Raw genomic sequence first — 26,320 nt, 5'->3', positions numbered from 1 at the left:
CCACAGCATTGGGGTGAGGGGGGAGCGTGTCAGCACGAGTGTCATGTGCCTGTAAGAACAAAACCCCAGCCCGGCCGATGTTTTTGGTTGAGTGTTGACCTATGAACCAGGAGGTCACAGTTCAACTCCCGGTCAGGGCACACGCCCGGGTTGTGGGCTCGATCCCCAGTGTGGGGCATGCAGGAGGCAGCCGATCCATGATTCTCTCTCATCATTGATGTTTCTCTCTCTCCCTCTCCCTTCCTCTCTCTGTGTGAAATCAATAATAAATAAATAAAAAAAAAATGAAACGCCCAGACTTTTGCAAAGGGAACGAGAAGAGAGATGCGCCCCATCTGGCCACAGGTCAGCTGTGGGACCTGGACAAGTTGCCACGTCTCAGTGGACCGAGAGGCCGTGGACGGGACGAGGTCCGGCTTGGTCTGTGCTGCTCCAGGCCTGTCTGTGATGCCGAGGCTCGCTCTGCAGTGAGCGCTCCCTGGGCCCCGGCCCCCAGAAGGCCCCGCTCCCTGCGCAGTCCCAGGAGAGGGGGCAGCTCTCAGGAGCCTCCTAGGTCACGGGGCATCTCCACTTGGAAGCGGGATGTTCTAGGTCAAGGCAAGACCTGGGCGCCTGGGACCTGATCCCCCTGCCTGTGCCCTGGAGTCCCCCGGGCTGTGGGGGTGCTGGGTGCAGACCCCGCAGGCCCTTCCCGAGCCCAGCACTCGCCATCACAGGACACACGGAGCCCTGCTGCGGGGCCCACTCACCCCGCGGGCCTGCCTCCTTGAGTCTGTCCAGTCCCCGCGTGGCTCCTCCACGGGAGCCGGCTGTGTGGTCCCCTGACCGTGGCTGCGATGTGTCCACAATCACATCACAGTCATCGTAGCTCTGAATGCCAGGACCGCGTGTACATGGAGTGGCCACAGGGGGTTGGTTGGGGCCCCTGAGCTGTCACAGTGGCTGTGAGTGCTGGGCACAGGGCTGGACCACGCCCTACATTCCACCACTTACCCCTCCCACCAGCCCGGGCAGCAGGCAGCCTGCATGTTTCACACACTGGGAAGCTCAGAGTGTGAAATGATTTTCCCAAGATACACAGCTAACACCGTCGGGCCCAGGGCCACAGCCCGAGTTGTCCGAAGTCCACACTCACTCCACTAAGTCGCACCTCCGGCCGCCGTCCCAGGGGGAGAAATCCACTGGAGCAGGAGCGTAATGGGAATATACCGGTGCATGTGCACCCCGCCCGTCTGCCCGTGGAGGGAGGGCCCCCGGGGGGGCGCCGTGCTGGGGGGAGCCTTTACCCGGAGCGTGTCCCCCTCCTGCAGCTGGAAGGTGCGCGCCCACAGGCGGATGCCCTTGCCGGCCTCCGTCTCGATGCTGTAGATGCACTCGTGGTGGTTGTCGTAGTTGGACGGGAAGTTCGGCGACAGCAGCGTCCCTTCGCTGCCCGTGACCCTCGCCCCACACTCAGCTGAAACGGAAGGGAAGAGAGGATTTGACGTGAGAGGACTGGTGCGGACAGATACAGTTAAAGCCATGGCAGCCCTCCCGTCTCTCACTGGGTCTGTGGTTGATACATTGTAGCCACAGATCCGTGACCTTGACCTTGAGTGTTTCCCCAGCTGCACAGGCAGGTGATGTTCTTCTTTCTTTCTTTTTAAAAAATATTTGTATTGATTTCAGAGAAGGAAAGAGCAATAGAAATATCAGTGATGAGAGAGAATCATTGACAGGCTGTCTCCTGCGCGCCCCGCGCTGGGGATTGAGCCCACAGCCCAGGCCTGTGTCCTGACTGGGGATTGAGCTGTGACCTCCCGGTTCCTAGGTTGATGCTCAACCACTAAGCCACACCGGCCACGCAGGATTTTATTTCTCTTAATAGGATGCCGATGTTATTTCCGACCCAGTTACTCTCATCTTACATGGTAGGCAACGGCGTAAACACCCAGGTAACAGGGTAGCGATGCAGAGATAATCCAGATAAAACAGAATAACGGCGAGTGGATTATGATAATCTACAGGCTGCTTCTCGCTGCGTGTGTAGAACGATGCTGTGACTTCCCTGAGGTGAGAGTTTCTGAGATCTTAAACTCTGTCGGTCGGTAATTTCCGACCTGAGGGGAACGGCTCCAGGATTCTGGGAGCTCCGGGGCATCCGTAAGGCACTGTGTGTAGTTTTCCTCGAGGGCATGCTCAAAGCGTACACCCAATTCTCAGATAAATATCAAACCCACAAAGAAGGAAGAAGCGCTATTCGGGGAGGAAGCCGGGCGGTAGACGTGTGCAGGCATGTGGCCCGGCAGGAGATGAGGGGCTCCACGCAAGGTCAGTGCTGAACTGCCTGCACAGGGAAGTCCCGACTCGCTGACGATCTGTGCCTCATGAAACAGGGAAAGACCGAATTGGCTCTGGAATCGGGATTTTCCTAAATAACGCGACAGTGGCAGAGGCTCTCCTCACGGGAAAAGCCGGGATTTCCTCAGCTAACAATGCAGTGTTTGGAGGGTTAAGGAGTCTTATTTCCACAACTTCCCCGCCGGCCTCGAGGCGTCCTGGGAGGTTGGCATAGGCACTGCGGGCGGGCACCGTGGGCTCGGTGTTCTCGCCATCAGGGGAGTCGCGGGGACTCTGAGACCAATGCCCGAGGCTCGTTGTGCATCAGCCGTTCTCTGCCCGTCATGGGCAGGTGGGGAGGCCGCGCGCGCCCAGCTGCAGGTGGGCGGCAGGTGCGCGGCTCCTGTCTGGGCTGAGGACCAGCCCCTGTGACGTGCAGGCAAAACGCTGTCCTTCAGCCCTGCAGCCCCGACTCCTGCTGCTCCTCCCAGGGGCACAGCCCAGAGTCGCAGGGATGTGACCACTGGGCCCCCCTAACCCACCGTCTGCCCAGCGCGTCTCCAAGCGCCTGCACCCTCCCAATGGCGTCTGGGAGCCCCTCCTCGATGCTGCAGAACAACCTGGACATGCGGACTCCCGCCCAGATTCAGTGCCCACTGACAGGGCCGTGCCCGTCAGCCCGTCAAACTGAGAGACAGCGGGACTACAGCCTTTACACTGTCGCCGTCCTGTACTAGGGAGACACCTGCTTTCCATCAGCACAGCTGTCAAGGGCTGTGCTGCTACAGCCTGTCCAAGGTTGTGTTCCCACAGCGTGTCAGAGCTTGTGTTCCTACAGCGTGTCAACAGTCGTGTTACTACAGAGTGTCAGCAGTCGTGTTCCCACAGCGTGTCAGAGCTTGTGTTCCTACAGCGTGTCAGCAGTCATGTTCCTACAGCGTGTCAGCAGTCGTGTTACTAAGAGTGTCAAAGGTTGTGCTACTACGCATGTCAAGGTCATGTTACTACATGCCAACAGCCAGGTTCCTACAGCGTGTCAAGGTCGTGTTCCTACAGCGTGGTTTCCGCTGTTACTTCACCTCGTCTCCTTGTATAAATATGACTGACGCAGTGTCACTCTCCCTCGGTCATGAATGTGGGGCGGAAGGAGCTGACCTTCCAGCTGAGACGGCACAGCCGGAGGCTCGCCCCCTGGCAGGCAGCTACGTGGCCGGGTCCACGCCCGCCCTCGCCCTCGCCCTCCTCCCACCACACAGGGCCCCGCGTCCCGACTGCGCCCGGCCCGGCCCCCCTGGATGAATGAAATGAAAGCGTGTGACCACCTACCCACACACCTTGGCAGAGGCGCACTCCACACCCGGCGGCCCCCGCCCAGGCAGGTCAGCGTGGTGGCCCCTTCCAGGCGGTACCCCGCGAAGCAGGAGAAGGTCAGCGTGTCCCCGACCCCGAAGCGGAAGCCCATCCTGCGGCTGAAGGCGGGGACGCCGGGGTCCTCGCACGGCTCCAGGTCGTACTCTGCGCGGGAGAGAGCAGGCGTGGGAGTCGGGCAGATGCTCCGGCTCCGTTCATTCAGAAGCGGGCGACAGGCCGGCTGCGAGGGGCAGTGACCGACGCACACAGGTGCCTTCCCGACCCCGTGCCCGCGGGCGAGTCCTTTCCTCCGGCTGTGAGCGCTCACACACGTGGCCTCAGCGTGAGTGTTTTAAGGAGGCTCATCACCAGGGAAGACGGCCCTTTCACAGCGGCCGCTCTAAGGGTGGGAAGCCACTAGTATTTTACGATTTCTAATTGCTGAGGTCAGCTCCCCCTCCTCTCACAGCGTCGCTGAGGGACCCACACGTGGGCACAAACTCCTAGAGGCGACGCTGGCGGGAAGCTGTGCCGCCCCCTCTGCTGCGGACCTCGGGCCAGGCCTCTCCGGCCTGTTGTCAGTGGCGGCCAGGGCTGTGGGCACCTAATGGGCGATATTCCCCCGGCTGCTGGGAGCTCGGGCACCTCGCAGGAGGAAGGTGAGGACTCAGGGTAAAAGGGACGATGCCCGTGTGTTGGTGCACTGGGGGACTCAGCCTCCAAACGCAGGTCCTAACAGCGCGTCTGTGCCCGTCCTGAGCCACAGTGCCGTGTCCGTCTCCGGCACAACTGCAGCCGACGTCACCGCTCGGGCCACTGAGCTGCGTGTCCGTCCATGGAAAGTGTGGGGGGCGGGGCGCCTGTTTGAATTTCTTCACCCCAAGCTGAGATGCGGGCACGGACCTCGCTGGAGGGCAGGACCCGAAATGACCGGGCACAGGGTCCCCAAGGTGCCTCCAGTGAGGCCAGTGTCCTGGAGGCGGGTGAAATGCCGGCCAGGAGCGTGAGGGCTTGTGGGAAAGACAGTGACACCCACACTTCTCCACTGAGGGTCTGCAGAGTCGAGTCCCGTGGGGGCCACCAGGCGTCTGTCCTCTCGCTTCCCACCAACCAAGCAGAGTTATTTCTCGGCCACTAATCTCTAATCAGACACACAACCACACACTCAACACCCCCCCCACACTCACACACATACAACCCACACACATGCACCCCCCATATGCATGCACATGGCTACACCCCCACATGCATGCACACAACCACACCCCCCCACACATGCACACAACCACACCTCCCACACACATGCACACAACCACACCCCCACATGCATGCACATAACCACACCCACACACATACACCTCACACTCACAGACACAACCATACTCCACACACACACACACACACACACACTCACAGAACTACACCCACCAAACACACAACTGTACACCACCCTACCCCCCACATACACGCACACAATCACACCCCACACCCCACACTCACACACACACAACCATACTCACAACCACACTCACACACACCACACACACTCACACACTTCACATTTACACACAACCATGTATCCCATACTCACACATACAACCACACACCCCACATTCACACACACACTCACACACACATCCACACCCCCCACATTCACACACACACTCACACACACACATCCACACACTCCACGCTCACACACACAAACACACATTCACGCCCACCACACACGCACACACATGCGCTTACACACACAGTACTGTGATTTCTAGGAAGAGCAGGAAAGCCAGCGCACCAGAGAAGGTGATGTTGAAGCCCTCGTAGGAGATGGAGAAGTCCGAGATGAAGCGCAGCTGGGCGGTGCCCCTGCCGAACAAGCCCGCCTTGATGGCGTGGGGCAGCACCGACCCCGTGAGCCGGGCCACGGGCTCCGAGAAGCTCCCGTCCTCCGTGACCAGCAGGTAGTCGTGTGAGCTCTCCAGGTGGAAGGTGTGGAACATCATCTGGACCCCTGAGAGCAACGGTGGAGATACGTGAGACACACGATGAGGGAGACCCATGAGAGACACGGAGGGGGATCCATGAGAGACACGGAGGGGGATCCATGAGAGACACGGGGAGGGATCCATGAGAGACACGGGGAGGGATCCATGAGAGACATGGAGTGGGATCCATGAGAGACACGGAGGGGGATCCATGAGAGACACGGAGGGGGATCTATGAGAGACACGGGGAGGGATCCATGAGAGACACGGAGGGGGATCCATGAGAGACACGGGGAGGGATCCATGAGAAACACAGGGAGGGATACATGAGAGACACGGAGGGGGATCCATGAGAGACAAAGAGGGGATCCATGGAGACAAAGAGGGGGATCCATGAGAGACACGGAGGGGGATCCATGAGAGACTCGGGGAGGGATCCATGAGAGACATGGAGGGGGATCCATGAGAGACACGGAGGGGGATCCATGAGAGACACGGAGGGGGATCTATGAGAGACACGGGGGGGATCCATGAGAGACACGGAGGGGGATCCATGAGAGACACGGAGGGGGATCCATGAGAGACACGGAGGGGGATCCATGAGAGACACGGGGAGGGATCCATGAGAAACACAGGGAGGGATACATGAGAGACACGGAGGGGGATCCATGAGAGACAAAGAGGGGATCCATGGAGACAAAGAGGGGGATCCATGAGAGACACGGAGGGGGATCCATGAGAGACTCGGGGAGGGATCCATGAGAGACATGGAGGGGGATCCATGAGAGACACGGAGGGGGATCCATGAGAGACACGGAGGGGGATCCATGAGAGACACGGGGAGGGATCCATGAGAGACACGGAGGGGGATCCATGAGAAACACAGGGAGGGATACATGAGAGACACGGAGGGGGATCCATGAGAGACAAAGAGGGGATCCATGGAGACAAAGAGGGGGATCCATGAGAGACACGGAGGGGGATCCATGAGAGACTCGGGGAGGGATCCATGAGAGACATGGAGGGGGATCCATGAGAGACACGGAGGGGGATCCATGAGAGACACGGAGGGGGATCCATGAGAGACACGGGGAGGGATCCATGAGAGACACGGAGGGGGATCCATGAGAGACACAGAGGGGGATCCATGAGAGACACGGAGGGGGATCCGTGAGAGACACGGAGAGGGATCCATGAGAGACACGGGGAGGGATCCGTGAGAGACACGGAGGGGGATCCGTGAGAGACACGGAGGGGGATCCGTGAGAGACACGGGGAGGGATCCGTGAGAGACACGGGGAGGGATCCGTGAGAGACACGGGGAGGGATCCGTGAGAGACACGGAGGGGGATCTGTGAGAGACACGGGGAGGGATCCGTGAGAGACACGGGGAGGGATCCGTGAGAGACACGGAGGAAGATCCGTGAGAGACACAGAGGGGGATCCATGAGAGACACGGAGGGGGATCCATGAGAGACACGGAGGGGGATCCGTGAGAGACACGGGGAGGGATCCATGAGAGACACGGGGAGGGATCCATGAGAGACAAGGGGAGGGATCCATGAGAGACACGGGGAGGGATCCATGAGAGACACGGGGAGGGATCCATGAGAGACACGGGGAGGGATCCATGAGAGACAAGGGGAGGGATCTATGAGAGACATGGGGAGGGATCCATGAGAGACACGGGGAGGGATCCATGAGAGACAAGGGGAGGGATCTATGAGAGACACGGGGAGGGATCTATGAGAGACACGGTGGGGGATCCATGAGAGACACGGGGAGGGATCTATGAGAGACACGGGGAGGGATCTATGAGAGACACGGGGAGGGATCCATGAGAGACACGGGGAGGGATCCATGAGAGACAAGGGGTGGGATCCATGAGAGACACGGGGAGGGATCTATGAGAGACACGGGGAGGGATCCATGAGAGACACGGGGAGGGATCCATGAGAGACAAGGGGTGGGATCTATGAGAGACACGGGGAGGGATCCATGAGAGACACTGGGAGGGGATCCATAAGGAACACGGAGGGGGGAGGGAGAACGTTGCTGGAGATGCCTCCTTTCGGGCTGTGAGAAATCTGTCTGGAATCCAAATTTAACCTTAAGCTTTGAAGTCCATGCAGACAATGGGTGAAAGAGTGTGGCTTTAGAAATGAAAGAAATGGGAGAGGTAAACAGCAAAAATGAATAACTGTTTAAGTATATATAAGTGTAATGGTAGATGTAGGTATAGATACATAGACATCAATCAACATAGATCTAATACCAGTGTAGGCAAGATGGAGACACAGATATAGATAAAGATGTAGAGATAGCTAGATATTGATATATTGATATATAGATACAGACATAGATATAGACTTACTAGTAGGTATAGATATATAGTTTATAGAAATAGATACAGATGTAGGTATAGATATAGATTTAGACATAAATATAGATATAGACAGAGATATAGATATAGACATAGATATAATACCAGTGTAGGCAAGATGTAGACACAGATATAGATGTAGAGATAGTTAGATATTGACATATAGTTATAAACTAGACAGACATAGATATAGAGTTAGATATAGATATATAGTTTATAGAAATAGTTATAGGTGTAGGTATAGATATAGATATAGACATAGATATATCCTTACTAGTAGATATAAATATATAGTTTATAGAAATAGATATAGATGTAGGTATAGATATAGATAGAGATATAGACATAAATATATACTTACTAATAGATATAGATATATAGTTTATAGAAATAGATACAGATGTAGGTATAGATATAGACATAGACATAGATATAGATGTAGGTATAGATAGATATAGATATAGATATAGATATATGTATAGATATAGATATAGACGTAGATACAGATTTATGGTGAGGGATAGAGACAGAGTACACGTGACGGACTTGACCATGGCCTGCATGCAGAAATGGTCGCTGGGCCCTTCAGCAGAGCATCTGTAATGACGGACGAGAGAACCTCCCCATTTGCGTTGAACAGATGCCCTAGAGGAAGTCTTAGCTTGGACCGCCCAGCACGTACCCCCACACCTGCGGGAAGGCGCAGTGTATGTGCCTCACACACATGCTCGCCCAGCAACGGCGCCCGCACAGCATTCTTTCTGGATCCCCAGAGCGAAGTCAGTGAAATGAGCTATGAACAGGTTCTTTTGTCAAAAAACGTCTCCATGTCATGGCATTCGTCATGTGGCTCTTTTTATTCTTAACTTTCTTCAAGGCCGACCCTTTCCCAAGCCTGCTGGGGGCAGGGGCGGCTCAGCATTGGAGTGACATACACGTGTCACTCCAACCTCAAGGAGAGGTCAGATGTGAGTCTACATGATACTTATGTGATCAAATCCCCAAATTATTTTATCAAAAACGACAAGTTCAGACATCTCAAAAAAAGAACAAAAACCTAAAAGGAAACCCGTGGGGCAGCCCTGTGCCCTTCCTGTGTGCATGAGCTTCGGTCCTGGCACCAAGGGGCCTTTCCCGGGTCCCCGCTATGCGCCTGTGCAGTGGGGAAAGGCAGGCTGTGCCATGAGCCACCGGGGGGTCAGGCAGACATCTGACGCGGGAACTTCGAAGCCCAGCAGCACCCAGGGTGCCCAGGTCTCTCGGGGAATTGGAAGTTGAGTCCATTTCTTCTCACTTCCTCTTATCTATTCAATAGTCACATCTTACAGAATCTACGCCTCCTTTCCTTACGTTATGCCGAATTTTCAAGTCTACGCTCACATGCATAAACCCAGTTTATCTGACAAATACGCAGTAAAACAAGAAATCCACTTTTGCTCGTAGCACTAATCACTTAAAGACCACTATTCTTCTAAAATGTGTAAAAACATAAACATTCGCAGCGAAACCATGCGAGATCTGTCCGCTGACTCACCCAGACACTCACACCCTTTCTGCCCCCGCGTCTGCATCCTGTGAATGACCGCCGGTCAGAGATGGACGCCGTGTCCCTACCTTTTCCGTGGGACACTTCGATGGTCCAGGTGCAGTTGAGGGAGTTTGGGTAAAAGTCTGGAAACCCCGGAGACAGGACGGTCCCGCTCTTCCCGTGGACGTAGCCTCCACAGAGGGCTGAAAACAGTAAGACAAGGTCATTGCACGGCCATTTCAGATTCATTTCAGAACGGCTGCGAGAATGAAATTCACGTACAGGGACATTTACCTGGCCAAGGACTGAAGGACCAGCTACTATCAGCGACATAATAGCTGAAACTAAGCCACAACTTTATTTTACTGTAATCACAATATGCTAATTCATCTACAGGTGTCCCACATTGTAAAAAACAAAAACCCAGAAAAATCACAGAGCGAGCGGAGCAGCTGAGGCAGAACCCTCCCGTGACAGTAAACTCTCTGCGGCTGTTGGTGCCTGGCCCTGGGTCCGAGGTCGTGCCTCAGGACGGGGCTATAACTCAGCTCTGTCAGGCTGAGCGTCTGGGGGAATATAGTTGAAGGGCAGCCCATAATTTTTCCTTCTTTTTTAAAAAATATTTTTTATTGATTTCTGAGAGGAAGGGAGAGGGAGAGAGAGAGAAATGATGAGAGAGAATCATGGACCGGCTGCCTCCTGCACGCCCCCAACTGGGGATGGAGCCCACAACCGCGGCCTGTGCCCTGACCTGGAATTGAACCTTGACCTCTTGGTTCACAGGTTTGATGCTCAGCCAATGAGCCACGCCGGCCGAGCTAATTATTCCTTCTTTGCTAGACCCACGCTCCCTGTTAGACAGAACGTGCGAGTGACTGTGAGATGTTAAATGGGGACAGCATTTAAGGTGACACTTTGTCAGATGGAAGTGCCACTTCCTCACCTCGCACCGCCCCCTAGAATACCCCTGCCGCCCCGACTGCACACGCACGCCCCCGCATTCCCTGGGGTGTGGCTCACCCCCTAGAATATCCCCCCCGACTGCACACGCACGCCCCTGCGTTCCTCGGGGTGCGCTTGCGGGGCCCCTACCGTCGCAGCTGGGCAGCGCGTGGTTCCACTGGTGGTTCCTCTCGCAGACGAGCGGCTCGTCGTCGCTGAGCGTGTACCCGGGGTCGCAGCCGAAGGTCACGGTCGACCCGATGCCGAAGTTGCTGCCGTGCCGACGGCCGTTCACGGGGATGCCGGGGTCCAGGCAGGCGTCCGACTCGAGTGTCACACCTACAGGTACACGCCCGGCAAGAACACGTCAGGAGGGAGGGCCTCTGGCTTATGGAAGAGAAAGCAGTGTCTGTGCCTGGAACCTGGGAAGGAGCCCCGAGAGGTCGGCCCTGGGAATGCGCGTGTGGACTCCGCGTCTACACCTGCACACGGGAGAGTCCCGGGCGCCGGCCCTGCCTTCTGTGGAGACGACCCCGCCGGTGCGAACCGGACAGCCGCCGCCGCCCTGGACGGCCCCTGGACGCTCAGTCCGGACAGTGAGGGGCCGAGGAAGCCCCGTCTGTGCTGTTTCCGTCCCTCTCCCCCTCCTCGCCCCGCTCTGGGCATCGTATGTCCCGCCGGGTTGGGCCGTCGCGCTCAGCTTTCCTGTAGCGGCGCCCAGGCCCAGGCCCACACATATGACGCGCAGTGAGGCTGCCCGGGCCGATCCTGAGACTGCGTTCCACACACCCACACATTGGCTGCAACGGGCACTAAGCCACCACTCTCCAGGGGCGACATCAGCCTGTGCGCACAGGTGTGAACGGGAGGTGCTGTCCTAGGTCACATGATCAGGCTCCTGTCATCGTACCCTCTTTCCTCTGTCTCTCACATGGCTCTTTGCTCTTAGAATAGCACATTTTTTGAAAATAAGGAAAATGGGACGAAGGAAAGAGAATATCATTGCAACGTTTATAAATGCAGATAAAGAAAAAAGACATGATTGCTATACAAAACCCTGTAATAAAGTTCAGAAAGTTATGATTATGACAGAAAGTATTTTCCAGAAATCCCAGATTATTACCAACATTCCCACTGCTCACTCCCCCGCGATGGCCTGTGGGATAACAGTCTAAGCGCTGCATACACTGAGCTCAAGTCTGGGGTGGCTGCTCCTTCCTCTAGGACGTCCAGGACATGAAACGCAGCTACGGAGGGACATTTCAGACCAAGCAGTGGGACGGCATTTCTTCATTAGCACAGCGACCTGTGCCTCAATCGGCAAGGAGACACGAACAGGCCGTCTGAGCCACGATTCAGAAATGCGTGGTAAGGGTGTGGCTCCATCCACAAGGAGCCAGCCTCCGGGAGGTCATCCGACTGTGGGGATCTCCTGAGTGGAGGGAGTCATTTATCCAAGGTGCCCTGAGGCCACCCCTGTGGGTCTATATTCCCAGGAGTGGCAGGTGCTGAGGCCACACCCGAGGGTCTATATTCCCAGGAGTGGCAGGTGCTCTGTGGCCACCCCTGAGGGTCTATATTCCCAGGAGCGGCAGGTGCTGAGGCCACACCCAAGGGTCTGTATTCCCAGGAGCAGCAGGTGCCCTGACGCCACCCCTGAGGGTCTATATCCCCAGGAGCAGCAGGTGCTGAGGCCACACCCAAGGGTCTATATTCCCAGGAGCAGCAGGTGCTGAGGCCACACCCGAGGGTCTATAATTCCAGGAGCAGCAGGTGCTGAGGCCTCACCTGAGGGTCTGTATTCCCAGGAGCAGCAGGTGCCCTGTGGCCACCCCTGAGGGTCTATATTCCCAGGAGCAGCAGGTGCCCTGTGGCCACCCCTGAGGGTCTATATTCCCACGAACGGCAGGTGCTGAGGCCACCCCTGGTAGTCACATTTCCAGCAAACACTATTGTTCAGGATGAGCCATCTCCAGATGTGCCCTGTTAACAGGTGACTTTCTGACAGCACAGGTCTGTGATTACGTTATGTAGTGAGAAGACATTTCTTTGTTTTAATTACTGTGTTGTTTTACTTTAAGATAAATGGATATGCCTTTTCAAGCAAAGTTCCCCAAGCTGCTCCCTGGGTAGGAGAGAGAGTTAGGAGATCAGGCGGCGGTGTCACCTGCATGCTGTGTCCCAGCCCAGGTGTCCTGAGCCCCCGGGCACCTTGCTGGAGCAGGGGGATGGGAATGGGGACAGGGACGGGGACAGGGACAGGGATGGGGACAGGGACGAGGACGAGGATGGGGATGGGGATGGGGATGGGGACGAGGACGGGGACAGGGACGGGGAGGGGGACGAGGACGGGGACGGGGACGGGGACGGGGACGGGGACGGGGACAGGCCAGGACTCACTCTCGTAGCGGATGAGGAAGCCCACGCTGGCCCGGCTGCTGTCCGTGGTGAAGAGCAGGCGCATGGAGTTGCCGGTGCTGATGAGGAACTGGGGGGCCTGCGTGCCCTGGTACTCCCCGATCAGCGGGGACGAGCTGCCCGGCCCGTCCCGCACCTCCAGGCTGTCGTAGTTCACCTCGGTCTGGAACCTGGGGACAGGACGCCAGTCGGGAAGATGCACACAGCCATGTAACCCGCAGACATCCCCGCGGGATCTTAGTCGCTGGTGACAGACCCATGGGTGCAACAGACATAAAGTGAGTGCAGTTCCCTGTGCCTATAACCACGTGGGCACCTGCAGCCTTCCAGAACAGAGCTTCTTGCTAGAGGAAAAGGACACCCACGCCCCTCCCTGTCACTCCATACCCAAATGTCACAGACAGAGGGCGCTGGTCGGCTCTAAATAAAACACCCCTCAACCAGGCCAGCCAGTGTGGCTCAGTGGATGAGAGTCAACCTATGAACCAGGAGGTCACTGCTCGATTCCCGATCAGGGCACAGGCCTGGGTTGTGGGCTCGATCCCCAGTGTGGAGCGTGCAGGAGGCAGCCGATCCATGATTCTCTGTCATCATTGATGTTTCGCTCTCTCTCTCCTTCTCCCTTTCTCTCTCTGAGATCCATAAAAATATATTTTAAAAAATACCCGTCAACCAGATTAGCTTTCATAAAATTGATAGATGGATGGACCAATAATTAACAATTACTGGAAAATCCATCAGTTTGCCTTTTCAAACGACTGTCACCATCCTCTGTTTAACAGGATGGATGGCTCACAGGGCGGGGCTGGAATCCAAGGTGCAGGCTGGGCACTGGGTTGAATGGCGCAGCCTCGTCTCTCACTGTTTAAATGCTCTCTACAGGTTCTCCGTGACCGGAGTTCGAACTCGGAAGTCTGGGTGAGCAGGGAGCAGACCCCATCTCAAACATTCACCACAGTGCTCACCGTTTCTTTAGCGACAGCCGGGGGAGGGAGAGCGCACCCAATGTGTTCCCGAGGGTTAATGATGCGCCCGGATCCGCTCTCCCATATCACAGACACGTAAACCCAGTCACTTCTTTTCTTTTGAGAGATGTCCTGTGGAGATTGCTATTGTCCCACCAAAACGAAACAATGGCATCGCTCCCCATTTCAAAGGCAGGTAATCACGAGGAGATCAGGCGGCTCTGCTCACGACCTTCCCTGGGCGGTTGTCACCATCGATTATTAGAAAAGTAGCAACACCTAAACTAAACTAAACTAAACTAAACTAAGGACATCCACCCCCCGCGAGACAGTATATGCCGGGGGCCGGTCCATCCTTGCTGCTTGACACAGTCGCTGCAGGAAAGAAACACTGCACAGCATATGTTTCAAGGGACCTGGCGTATATGGCATACTGTTCTTAATATGTTGGCTCCCCTTCTTAGTGCTGAGTGTTTTAACCAAGGTCACCTCTCCGAGAAAGGTTCTTTCCCCAGGTAGGGATTTTCCCCTGAAGTCAGGGAGGGGATAAAACCCCTTAACTAAGTGCCAGGCAGGTAGTTAATCACTTTAACTACGAACAATCATGCTTAAGCTACATAATCTTTACTCCCTGGAATGGAGATAAGAAACGCCCTAATCTTTGGAAGAGATTGATAGGATTGGAATCAACTGGTGTAAATACAGATGTAACAAGACAACAGGAGACAGAACCTAGACACAGAACCTACACAGAACCTAGAGACAGAAGAACTTCGCTGGAGAGAACATGGCAAAAGATCCTGGACAGAAACTGGCCACAGAACCTAGAGACAGAACCTAGAGACAGAACCTGGCTGAAAAACCTAGAGACAGAACGTGGCTACAGAACCTGGATAGAACATGGCAAGAGAACCTGACTAGAACCTGGTGACTGAACCTGGCTGGAGAACCTGGACAGAACCTAGAGACAGAACCCAGCAAGAGAACATGGACACAGAACCTGGCTGGAGATCCTAACCAGAACTTTGCTGGAGATCCTGACCAGAATTGACGAGAGAACCCAACCATGCTGATCAACTGAACGCTGCCTCTGAGTCTTTCCCTCTTCGCTGACTCCATCCACACCTTTGGGGACCCCTGGACCTGCTGGGGTTGGACCCCAGCAAGTATAATCCCTGAGCATCAAACCCCGACCCCTGCACGCAGAGGAGGCCCTGCAGGGACACCCCGAGGCAGCGCGGAGGGCAGGCTGGACACCCCAACCACCGCGCTCCCTTCGATTTTAAAACATGTGGTTCCTTCAAACCGTTTTTGCTTTATAATCCTCAGCTGGATTTCGTTGTTGAGACAAATGGTAAAACGTTTCATTATGTAAAATTCTAGTAGCGTGATCATGTTTTAGGTGATCAGACAGGTTATCTCGCAGCCACGCCCACGGCACTCCTGGGATCTCTCCCTGTAGGTAAGTCACCTGGCCATTCACCTGGCAGCCCTCCCCAGGGCCAGCTCTGCCTGAGGCCGCCCGGCAGTTACCCACCGCCGCCACCAGAGGCGCTGTTCCCTGCGCTTCCAGGGGGTGCTAAGGGTCTGAAGGAGGCGCATGCACAATCAGACAAGCAAGTAGCCCTGGCTGGTGTGGCTCAGTTGGTAGAGCGCCGGCCTGTGGACGGAAGGGTCCCAGGTTCGATTCCCAGTCAGGGCACATGCCTGGGCTGTGGGCTCCATCCCCAATTGGGGGTGTGCAATGATTCTCGTTATTGGTGTTCTTTCTCTCTCTCCCTCTCCCTTCTTCTCTGAAATCAATAGAAATATATTTAAAAAACAAGCACAAAGAACCAAGCAGAGTGGGTTCCACCTGCAGGTGTGCATCCAGAGGGGCTCAGGGCTAGGCACTGGGACTCTGGGCAGCAGCAGTGGGTGGTGAGGGTGGGGGGCTAGACTGTCACTCTGAACTGAGACTCGGAGGATCAAGCTCAAGAACTAAACATACCAAGCACGTGCTTATTTTCTCTAAGCAACCCCCCCTGGGGAGCAATAAAGCAGGACCGACTCCACAGTCTCCCAGCCCATTTAGAGGGGATGCTGGGCCCCATGGCACCTCGGTCCCCGTTAAGGAAGGAGGCTGTTCCCTACCTGTCGAAGGTGATTTTGACAGCGTGCCCTGGTTTTGCCTCGACGACCCATTCACAACTGAGAGAGTCTTTGTAGTACCCTGGCCACCCGGGGGGCAGGATGACCCCGCTGGACGCGGTCAGGTGGCCGCCGCACGGGGCTGAAAGGGAGAGGGGTTGCAGGTCATTGACTGCGTGTGGAGTGGACACACGCCCCACCCCACACGCCCTCACCCTGCATGGCTCACCCCGCACGCCCTCACCCGCACGGCCCTCACCCGTATGCCCCCACCCCACACACCCCACCCTGCACGCCCTCACCCCGCACGGCCCTCGCCCATATGCCCCCACCCCGCACGCCCCCACCCCATACACCCCACCCCGCAGGCCCCACTGGCAGTAGGGAGGCGCCCTGCTGTGCTTGCAGAGTGAATGCCGCCACGCGCTAAAGCAAAACTGATTCCCGAGTGAACGCAGCTCACGGCACTGAGATTTCTCGGCAGCACATTCACGACACTTATTTCATGTGTCAGCCACACCCACAGATACTATCCGAGACAGACACACAGCAAATACAGACGGAGGAGTGGTTTCACTACCTCGGACGTTCCTAAATCTGCATGATGAACACTTGCTACGTGTCTCCTGTCCCTCATGGGATGTGCCTGGCCTAGCCTGCCACACATGATTCTTGCCGCCTGTGGCGTCTTTGCACATCACTGTGTACTGTGCAGGGCCCTGGGGACCTTGTGTCACTCCGTCCTGATGAAAGGCAGGCGGGTCTTTACACTGCACAGCGACAAAGGTGAACCGCAAGTGTTCAGTGATGATGTCGGCACTCGGGCCGGAAGCTGACAATTCCGCTGCCACTTACACCGAACTGGCCAGAACCCAGCACAGGGTCTGCCCAACCACAGGGGGCGCAGGAAGCGAAGACCGTGTGGTGGAGAGCGGGAGGCAGACACGTGTGCCAGTGACATGCGTGCTCACACGTGACGACCTGCCAGCGTGGGAGTCAGGGCTCGCGGACGCCATCCTCCTTTGACGTACGGACCATTTGCACTGGCGTGTCCCCTGCAACCGTGTTCCTAAAATAAGCCTTCCCGACCCGACGTGTTCTGTGGCTGACTCTCCATGCAGACCTTTGGCGGGCCTGTTCCACGAACACTGGGTCATGAGAGGCCGCAGGAGCCAGCGCCCGGCCCTGTGGGGTGCTCCCCACGCGCACTTGACCCCCAGGACCTGCCTCTCGGGTCCTCAGTGCTCGTGTCCCTCTCCACGGCCAGCCCTTATCACCTCTCTTTCTGGCCCTTTGTGGGCTCACGTGCTGCACTTTAACGGGTGATGCATCGTTTGCCAGTTAATCACCAAGTCCCCGTGAACTCGGACACGTGCTGCGTGGAGTGAGCGACGTTTCGTGTGAAATTCCCTCCTCCCACAGCCCGGCCACCGGTGTTCCTACGCACACTGAGCCGTGCAGGGCAGCGGGAGGTTGGCGCAGAACAAGGAGAGCGGTCTCGCCCCCCGGGGCCGCTCGGTCTCCAGCAGGGTGGGGAGCTGGGGAGCGTCGGCCTCCAACACCGGGGCCAGGCTGAGCAGAGCCCCCATGGCCTGGGAGGGTCCCCGAGTGCAGCTCCAGTGCTGAGGATCCTGCGGGTCTGTGTCTGACGCAGCGTGCGCCCGTGTGGTGTAAGCCCCTGTGCGCCCGTGTGGTGTAAGCCCCTGTGTGCCCGTGTTGGTGTAAGGCCCTGTGTGCCCGTGTGGTTATGAGCCCCTGTGCGCCCGTGTTGGTGTAAGGCCCTGTGTGCCCTGTGTGACTGTGTGTGCCCCTGTGGTTATGAGCCCGTGTGCCCATGTGGTGTAAGCCTGGTGTGTGCCCGTGTGTGCCCTGTGTGCTGCCCGGGCCCCCCGTGGTGGCACCGCAGGCGGGGCACCCACCTTCGCAGCGCGGCACGGCGGCGCTCCACACCACGTTGCCGTCCTGCAGGGCGCAGGTGATGGCCTCGGAGCCCTGCGTCCTGACGAAGCCGTCGTCGCACTGGAAGGTGACGGAGCTCCCCAGCAGGAAGCGGTCCCCGGAGCGCTGCCCGTTGACGGGGATGCCGGGGTCATGGCACTCGTTCTGACCGAACGCTGGACAGGAAAGCGGGCTGAGATCACTTCTGCGCATCACACAGGACAGGCTGCTGATGAGCGCACTGCCCAGCCCTCAGCCCGCTAGTCCCACAGACAGACAGACAGACACGGAGTCTCCGCAGTGAGAGGCGGGCACGCGGCGTGACTGCCACCATGAGCTTCGACAGCCGTGTCCCACCCTCCAGGTTGACAGAGAGGACAGGTGGGTGGTTCGGACACATCTTGGCCGGAGTCCCGGCTCCTGCGTAGTCCCCGCCCGGGGGCAGCGCCCGCCCCTCCCTCACCGAACGAGGACTAGCCAGCGGCCCCCGAGATGCCGTCCTGTCCAGTGAGAGGAGCCCTGGCCAGGGCTAAGCACAGAGCCTCCCGACACGGGCAGCCAGGAAACCACAGCCCTAGCTCACCCCCCCCCCTCCTCAGCGTGCCCTGCAGGGGGTGCTCGCCAACAGAATCCATGTCGCCAAGGAGGAGGCAGAGGTAAAGAGAAGGTAACGTCAGCTGTCGCATCAGAGTTCACCAAGTGCCACAGGTGTCCCAGGGCGGGCTCCTGGCCCCAACCCTCCATCCTGTCCCTACACGATTTCTTTTTCTTTTGCATGGAGGGTGCATAGGCGGATGGATGGATAGATGAGAAGAAGGAAGGAAGAGAGGGAAAGAGAGAGGGAGGGAGGGGAGATGAAGGAGGCAAGGAGGGAGGGAAGCAGAGGAGGGAGGGAGGGAGGGAAGGAGGGAGGGAAGGAGGGAGGGAGGGAAGGAAGGAGGGATGGATGGAGTAAGGGAAGGAGGGAGGGAGGGAGGGAGGAAGGGAGGGAAAGAGGGAGGGAGGGGAGATAAAGGAGGAAGGGAGGGAGGGGAGATAAAGGAGGAAGGGAGGGAGGGAGGGAGGGAAGGAGGGAGGGAAGGAGGGAGGGAGGGAGGGAGGGAGGAAGGGAGGGAAAGAGGGAGGGAGGGGAGATAAAGGAGGAAGGGAGGGAGGGAGGGAGGGAGGGAGGGGAGATAAAGGAGGAAGGAAGGGAGGGAGGGAGGGAGGGAGGGAGGGAGGGGAGATAAAGGAGGAAGGGAGGGAGGGAGGGAGGGGAGATAAAGGAGGAAGGGAGGGAGGGAGGGAGGGGAGATAAAGGAGGAAGGGAGGGAGGGAGGGAGGGAGGGAGGGGAGATAAAGGAGGAAGGGAGGGAGGGAGGGAGGGAGGGAGGGAGGGGAGATAAAGGAGGAAGGGAGGGAGGGAGGGAGGGAGGGAGGGAGGGGAGATAAAGGAGGAAGGGAGGGAGGGAGGGAGGGAGGGAGGGGAGATAAAGGAGGAAGGGAGGGAGGGAGGGAGGGAGGGAGGGAGGGGAGATAAAGGAGGAAAGGAGGAAGGGAGGGAGGGAGGGAGGGGAGATGAAGGAGGAAGGGAGGGAGGGAGGGAGGGAGGGAGGGAGGGGAGATAAAGGAGGAAGGGAGGGAGGGAGGGAGGGAGGGAGGGGAGATAAAGGAGGAAGGGAGGGAGGGAGGGAGGGGAGATAAAGGAGGAAAGGAGGAAGGGAGGGAGGGAGGGAGGGGAGATGAAGGAGGAAGGGAGGGAGGGAGGGAGGGAGGGAGGGGAGATAAAGGAGGAAGGGAGGGAGGGAGGGAGGGGAGATAAAGGAGGAAAGGAGGAAGGGAGGGAGGGAGGGAGGGGAGATGAAGGAGGGTAGGAGGGAGGGAGGGAGGGAGGAAGAAGAGAAAAGCCATGTGAGAGCCTCCGTCCTTACTGCAGGGTGACCGAGCCAGGAACCTAACAGAGAGGTGTGTTTTTCGGTCACCAGGATGACGATGCATCGCTTTGCGTTCTCATGATGTTAATTATGATGATAAACCCTCTGAGATGGCCTGGCCGTTGGCTGAGCATCATCTCCTGCAGCGACAGGTCGCTGGTCTGACTCCCAGTCAGGGCACACGCCCAGGTTACAGGCTCCATCTCCAGCGTGGGGCGTGCAGGAGGCAGCTGACGGGATGATTCTCTCCTCGTGGATGTCCTCTCTCCCTCTCCTTTCCTCTCGCCAATCAATAACAACACATTTAAAAACCAAAAGAGCCCTGACCGGTTTGACTCAGTGGATAGAGCGTCGGCCTGCGGACTGAAGGGTCCCAGGTTCAATTCTGGTCAAGGGCATGGACCTTGGTTGTGGGCACATCCCCAGTGGGGAGTGTGCAGGAGGCAGCTGATCGATGTTTCTCTCTCTCTCTATCCCTCTCCCTTCCTCTCTGTAAAAAATCAATAAAATACATTTTAAAAAAATAAAAGCCAAAAGAAAACAAGGAGCACAGAGCACGCTGAAGCTCGGCCCTGGGGGAGGGCGGGCGGGCACTCACTGGTGTAGGTGATGTTGAAGCCCCGGCCGGTGTTGGAGTGATCCGACTGGAACTCCAGGCGCACCACGTGCCCGCTGCTGGCCAGCTGGGAGGGCACCTCGTTGCCGGAGAACGTCCCGAGGACGGTCACGTCGGACCCGCCGTCGTCCTTGACCGCCAGGAAGTCGAACTGCGGCTCCACGTCGAAGTCGTTGAAGAGGAGGTGGACCCGGCTGCCGGGCTCGGCGATGACCAGCCACACGCAGTTCATGTTGTTGCCGTACTCCTCGGGGTAGTTGGGGGACAGGATGACCCCCGAGGCCGCCGTGAAGTTGAAGAAGCAGGAGACTGTGAGGGGAGAGAGAGGGTTCACCCATCGCACACGGGGCCCAGGACCGGGGCACGGAGCTGGGGGCCGACGGGGAGGGAGCCCGTCCGCTAGGTAAATGGCTAATTCTGGACCCTAACACTTTCTCTTTCCCAAACTGGAAACAGAGTATTCCAGCGTGTGGGGTGCCCCGAGCCTGCACGGACCCAGCACAGGCTGGGCTCGGACCTGACCCGTCCAGCTGGCTGAGACATGGGCAGACGTCGGCCTCTCTAGTGAGAAACCTCTGCCTTCAGAGGAGCAGAGATCGACACGGAGTCCCAGGCTCCACTCGGGCTTCCGGGCCAGCGTTTCACTCCCCACTTCACATGAGCGTCGCTCAAGTTACCCACGTATGTCATTGGTGACGGTTGACTCTTGAGAAACGTTATCTTGGAAAATCAGACCACGTCTGGGTGGCTGCTGTAAAAATCTGGAAGAGTTACTTTGAAGAGAGTGTACTGTGTGTACAGGGACGCGGAAGCTTGGAACGGACTGTGGAGCCTCAGGGGGAAGGCGGGGGGAGGGGGTGGGAAGAGATCAGCCAAAGACCTTGTCTGCATGTAAGCACCACCCACGGACACAGGCGATGGGGCCGGGGGAAGGCCGGGGTGAGGGTGGGGGGTGGAAGTGTCTGGAAGAGGTCAATAGGGGGAAGGGGGGCATATGTAATACTTTCAACAATAAAGATTTAAAAATAAATAGACAAATAGATAAATATAAAATAAAAAAAGAATGTTCACTGAAAAACCTTCCTATTTGGTGTCCCCAAGAGTGTATACTCACTTACAGCTGACAGCTCAATCTTTCTTTCTTTTCCGATGTCACCCCTTGGAATGAAGAGTGACTCGAAGTGTGTGCACATCTGGGGGGGCAGTGCCCTGTATCTGTATACTTTTCTCTTATGGAGGGAACACCTGCTGGATTCATTTCTAGGGGGAGGTTCTGTTCTTCTCCCACATGATTGCACCTACACCTCCTCCCTTCGTTCTATGTCGTTACAAAGAGCACCGTTTCAGCGGCTGAAGTCCGTCTCCCATTGGCCCCGTCACTGGCTCAGCGGGAGGCGGGCAGGTGTCGGATGGAATCCACGCCAACACCTGTCGCGCTCACGACGCCTGCTGGAGGCGCTGCTGGGACCACGGTCTTTCTGGCCGACGCTCGGGTGCACTGACTAGCACAGGTGACAATGGTGACCGTGTGGGTGAGGGACCAGGCAGGGGCGAGTGAGAGACGAGGCAGGGGTGGGGCGTGAAGAGTGGGCGGTCCCCTCTGTGAGGCTGTCCCGGGCCTGGGAGCCCCCCCCCCCCCGCCCTGTCTCGCTCCCTTGGGCAGGGCCCTGGGGACACTCACACACGCAGCTGGGCTTGTTGCCCGACCACTGGTTGTTCCGCTGGCAGGTGATGGCGCGCTCGCCCACCAGCTCGAAGGCCGCCTGGCACTCGAAGGTCAGGGTGTCCCCGTGCAGGAAGCTGCCGCCCGTGCGCCGCCCGTAGGCAGGGACGCCGGGGTCCCCGCAGCCCCCCTTCTCGATTTCTGCAAAAGGAGGGACAGATGGACCGTTACACAGGCACGCGGACAGCGCTTAACCGTTTAGAGCAGGGGTCCTCAAAGTTTTTAAACGTGGCCAGTTCACTGTCCCTCAGACCGTTGGAGGGCCAGACTATAGTTTAAAAAAAACTATGAGCAAATTCCTATGCACACGGCACATATCTTATTTTGAAATAAAAAAATAAAACGGGAACAAATACAATATTTGTATTTGATTGTGGCCCGCGGGCCGTAGCCTGAGGACCCCTGGTTTAGAACATGAACACATGGTGACCATCGCTGGTCTCCACATTATTTCCATCAGCATTTTAACACGGACTCGATTCACCCGCGTTCAGTTACAAGAGCCGGGAGAAGGCGCCATGTAGACGTGAGAGAAAGGCTTTAGCTGATGGTCCTCAGGGACACGCGTGGCTACACAGAGGAGCCCACGATGCGGACGTGACGATGAGCACGGTGAGCGAGCCCTCCTGGCCACACACGGCCGCTCAGCACCCACAGCCGCTGCCTCCGACGGGCAGGCCCCAGCCTCGTTCTAATCCGGGCGGTTCTCATGGCAACAGCCAGGGAGGGTGCCCTCCCCACTGAGCACGGAAGTCCGCAGGCCCATGTGAACGCTCTCCTGTAGCTAAGGTCAGAGCTCATTCATGAGACAAAGTGAAACACGCATGGCCTCCGGACGAGAAGAAACTATGCGGAATCGACCTCTTTTCCCGAAAACCTGCTGGCAGTGACGCCTGGACAGAGGCCGGATGCAGCAGAGAAGCCCAGCGTGGCTCCGCCTCCGACGTTAACCGCAGGACGCAGCCGCTGAGAGCCCAGCTACTCTCCACGGAGACACCCTCTCGGAAGGCCAGCGGGGTCAGGCCCTGCTCTAGAAATGAGCGGCGAGGACGCGGACGGGGAAGGCAAGATGCACGCACTCTGGGGGGCGAGGGGGGGTTTACGGTATTTGGAGGGAAACGACAAGATAGTTAAAATGCACCTAATTTCAGTGAAGACCAGTATGCGAGGCCCAATGTGGGTTCAAAGGGCAAGAGGAGAGCAGGGAGTATGGGCCGGCAGGACCCTGGCTGAATGCTGCCCTTGCTCAATGCTCAAGGTCAACAGTAGCCCGGGTTTCACAGACGCGGCTGCAGGCAGGGTGAGCGTGACAGGAGCCCCCGTGAGTATCCGCACCGAGGAAACCATGGCAACTAGCCACACAGAGGACAGGCCGTGGCCGGGCCTCCTGGATGGCGCTGGGGTGCGAGCCATCCCCTGTACCTGCGGCAAGTCCCTGTACCTGCGGCAAGTCCACACCACGGCTTCCTGAATGAGCACCTAGCAGACACCTGGGGTTGGTAGCAGGAGGCGGGACCAGCCTAAGTGGCTGGGAGGGGCGGAGTCAGAGGCGAGCCCATGTGGTCAGCGCCTGCAGCAGAGATGCCTGGGAAGAGGTGGGGAGGGGCAGGGGGCACGCACCCGTGGCGGGGTGGGGTTTTGCGCTGAGTGTGTGGGAGAAGGCATGGCAGGGTGTCAGGGTGAGCACACGCTTCAAAGATCGTCCGCAGGGCTGACGGGGAGGGCACAAGGCTGGCGGAGTGGGCGCAGGGCAAAGGGAGGGGTGTTTATTTTTATTTTTTTATTTCAGAGAAGAAGGGAGAGGGAGAGAGAGATAGAAACATCAGTGATGAGAGAGATTCATGGGTGGGCTGCCTCCTGCACGCCCCACACTGGGGATAGAGCCTGTAACCCGGGCCTGTGCCCTGACTGGGAATTGAACCGTGACCTCCTGGTTCATAGGTCGACGCTCAGCCACTGAGCCACGTCGGCGGGTGGGAGAGTGAGTTTTAACGCCCGTGGGTGGATTTGCGTCTCCCACGCGCACTACTGTCCGCCTGCCGCAGTTCTTCACGGGCCGGCACCGGGTTAACTCAGGGTCCAGAGCACGTTGGGACTTAGGTTTTCTGAGCGACCTAACCTCCTTCTGACCAAGCTCTCCTGAGGGGTGTTTGGAGGGTGACTCAGAGCTGGGTTTCGGGGTGGTTTTAAGGTAGGTGCCACAGTGTGGGCACTGCCCCCCGCCCCCCCGCCCCTGAGATGGGTCCAGGGGTGGCCCAGTCCACGTGGGAGGAGGGGCTGCCCCCCGAGGGGTGGGATGCCTGGGAAGTGGGCCAGCTGGGGGGGGTCACAGTGCATCCAGACCCCCCGCGGGGCTGGGACCACCTCTGTCTCCTCGAGCAGCAGAGCAAGAGGAACAGAAAACACAGCAAAGGCGGCTCCGGGCACAGACAGGTTCACCCGTCACTAACCGCAGGGGCCGTGATGGGAGGACGGGCCCCTTCCAGCAACAGGGGCTGCGTGCCCGGGGCACACGGGCCACTGAGCTGCAGGCGGCTCCGGGCACAGGCTCAGGCTCAGGCGTCACTAACCGCAGGGGCCATGACAGGAGGACGGGCCCCTTCCAGCAACAGGGGCCGCATGCCCCGGGGCACACGGGCCACCGAGCTGCAGGCGGCTCCGGGCACAGGTTCACCCATCACTAACCGCAGGGGCCGTGACAGGAGGACGGGCCCCTTCTAGCAACAGGGGCTGTGTGCCCGGGGCACACGGGCCACCCAGCTGCAGGCGGCTCCGGACACAGGCTCACCCGTCACTAACTGCAGGGGCCGTGATGGGAGGACGGGCCCCTTCCAGCAACAGGGGCTGCGTGCCCCGGGGCACACGGGCCACCCAGCTGCAGGCGGCACCTCCTTAAGGACGGGCGGGGGTTCAGGCGTGGCCCTCGACGGAGCACAGCCAGGCGGGGCCAGACTCGAACCGAAGCCTGGGGGCCTGAACCACGTCTCTCCCAGGGACACCAGCCAGCAGGCCTGGCTCAGCACAGACAAGAGCCTGTGGCTGGTGCGGCCTCAGAAGGACCCGGAAACGCCCTCGGGGCAGGAACACAGAGCACAGGAGCTGTTTCTAAAAGTGGAATCTGGCCCTGGCTGGTGTGGCTCAGTGGACAGAGCGTCGGCCTGCGGACCCAAGGGTCCCGGGTTCGATTCCGGTCAAGGGCACGTATCTCGGTTGCCAGCCCTCCCTGGTCCTGGGGCTGGTGGGGGAGGCAACCAATCAGTGTGTTTCTCTCACTTCACTGTTTCTCTCTGTCTTTCCGTCTCTCTTCCACTCTCCCTAAAAACCAATGGGAAAACATCCTCGGGTGAGGATTTAAAAAATTAAAATGAAAAGTAAATAACAGTGATATTTGCACAGCCAATCCGGACACCTGCCGCCGAACGCTGGCAGGATTAGGAGTCGAACTGAACTCTACGCACAGCGCCGTGTCAGCGGAAACAAAGCCGCCCGCCGCCGCCCGCCGCCGCCTGCCGCCGCCCACCGCCCACCGCCGCCCGCCGCCGCCTGCCGCCGCCCACCGCCCACCGCCGCCCACCCGATCTTGTCACTCTGTGGCAGGGGCAGCTGGCCCGGGCGCGGATATCCCGCCGATCTGTGCTCAGCGTTCAGAACGGAAAGGAAAGGATGCCGACCGCATCACCTCCCAAGGCCACCCACCGTGCGGAGCGGACAGGACAGGCGTCCTGGGGGTCGGCTCGGCAGCCACTCAGCCTTCCGGGATGAGCCATGCTGCCCGGCTCCCACCAGGGTCTTTCCATCTCAAGCTAAACTGCGGTTTGCACTGGCTTTTTAAAAGTTCTTTTGTTTTCTGTGAGTCCTCACTGGAGGACATTTTTCCATCGATTTTTAGAGAGAGTGGAGGGGAGGGCGGGAGAGAGAAACATCGATGTGAGAGAGACACGTCCATGGGTTTCCTCCTGCATGTGCTCTGACCTGGGCTGGGTATCGAGCCTGCAACCCAGGTACGTGCCCTTGACCCGGAAGGGAACCCATGACCCTTCGGTGAGAGGGCGGACGCTCCACCCACCTGGCGACCTGGCTGGGGGGTCCCTGGGTTTTACTTCCATCCCT

The 26,320-nt window shown here is 58.0% G+C and overlaps 1 protein-coding gene across 1 annotated transcript in view; it reads right to left on the bottom strand.

Annotated features, from left to right (window-relative positions):
- CSMD1 (CUB and Sushi multiple domains 1) overlaps positions 1-26,320 on the bottom strand; it is a gene marked incomplete at its 5' end in the record, with an annotated part of 654,679 nt that overhangs the window by 134,954 nt on the left and 493,405 nt on the right. The window contains 10 exons of the mRNA XM_081082235.1: positions 1,287-1,456; positions 3,646-3,834; positions 5,465-5,680; positions 9,652-9,768; positions 10,658-10,846; positions 12,908-13,095; positions 16,024-16,162; positions 17,940-18,134; positions 20,470-20,796; positions 22,169-22,351. Of these exons, the coding sequence (XP_080938361.1) occupies positions 1,287-1,456; positions 3,646-3,834; positions 5,465-5,680; positions 9,652-9,768; positions 10,658-10,846; positions 12,908-13,095; positions 16,024-16,162; positions 17,940-18,134; positions 20,470-20,796; positions 22,169-22,351 (1,913 nt within the window). The remainder of the gene's footprint in view (positions 1-1,286; positions 1,457-3,645; positions 3,835-5,464; positions 5,681-9,651; positions 9,769-10,657; positions 10,847-12,907; positions 13,096-16,023; positions 16,163-17,939; positions 18,135-20,469; positions 20,797-22,168; positions 22,352-26,320) is intronic.

This window comes from Myotis nattereri (genome assembly GCF_964212035.1).
Source record: "Myotis nattereri genome assembly, chromosome: 2".
NCBI classification, from domain to species: domain Eukaryota; kingdom Metazoa; phylum Chordata; class Mammalia; order Chiroptera; family Vespertilionidae; genus Myotis; species Myotis nattereri.
Note: the sequence above shows the minus strand (reverse complement) of the source record. Positions and strands in the feature narration are given on the sequence as shown.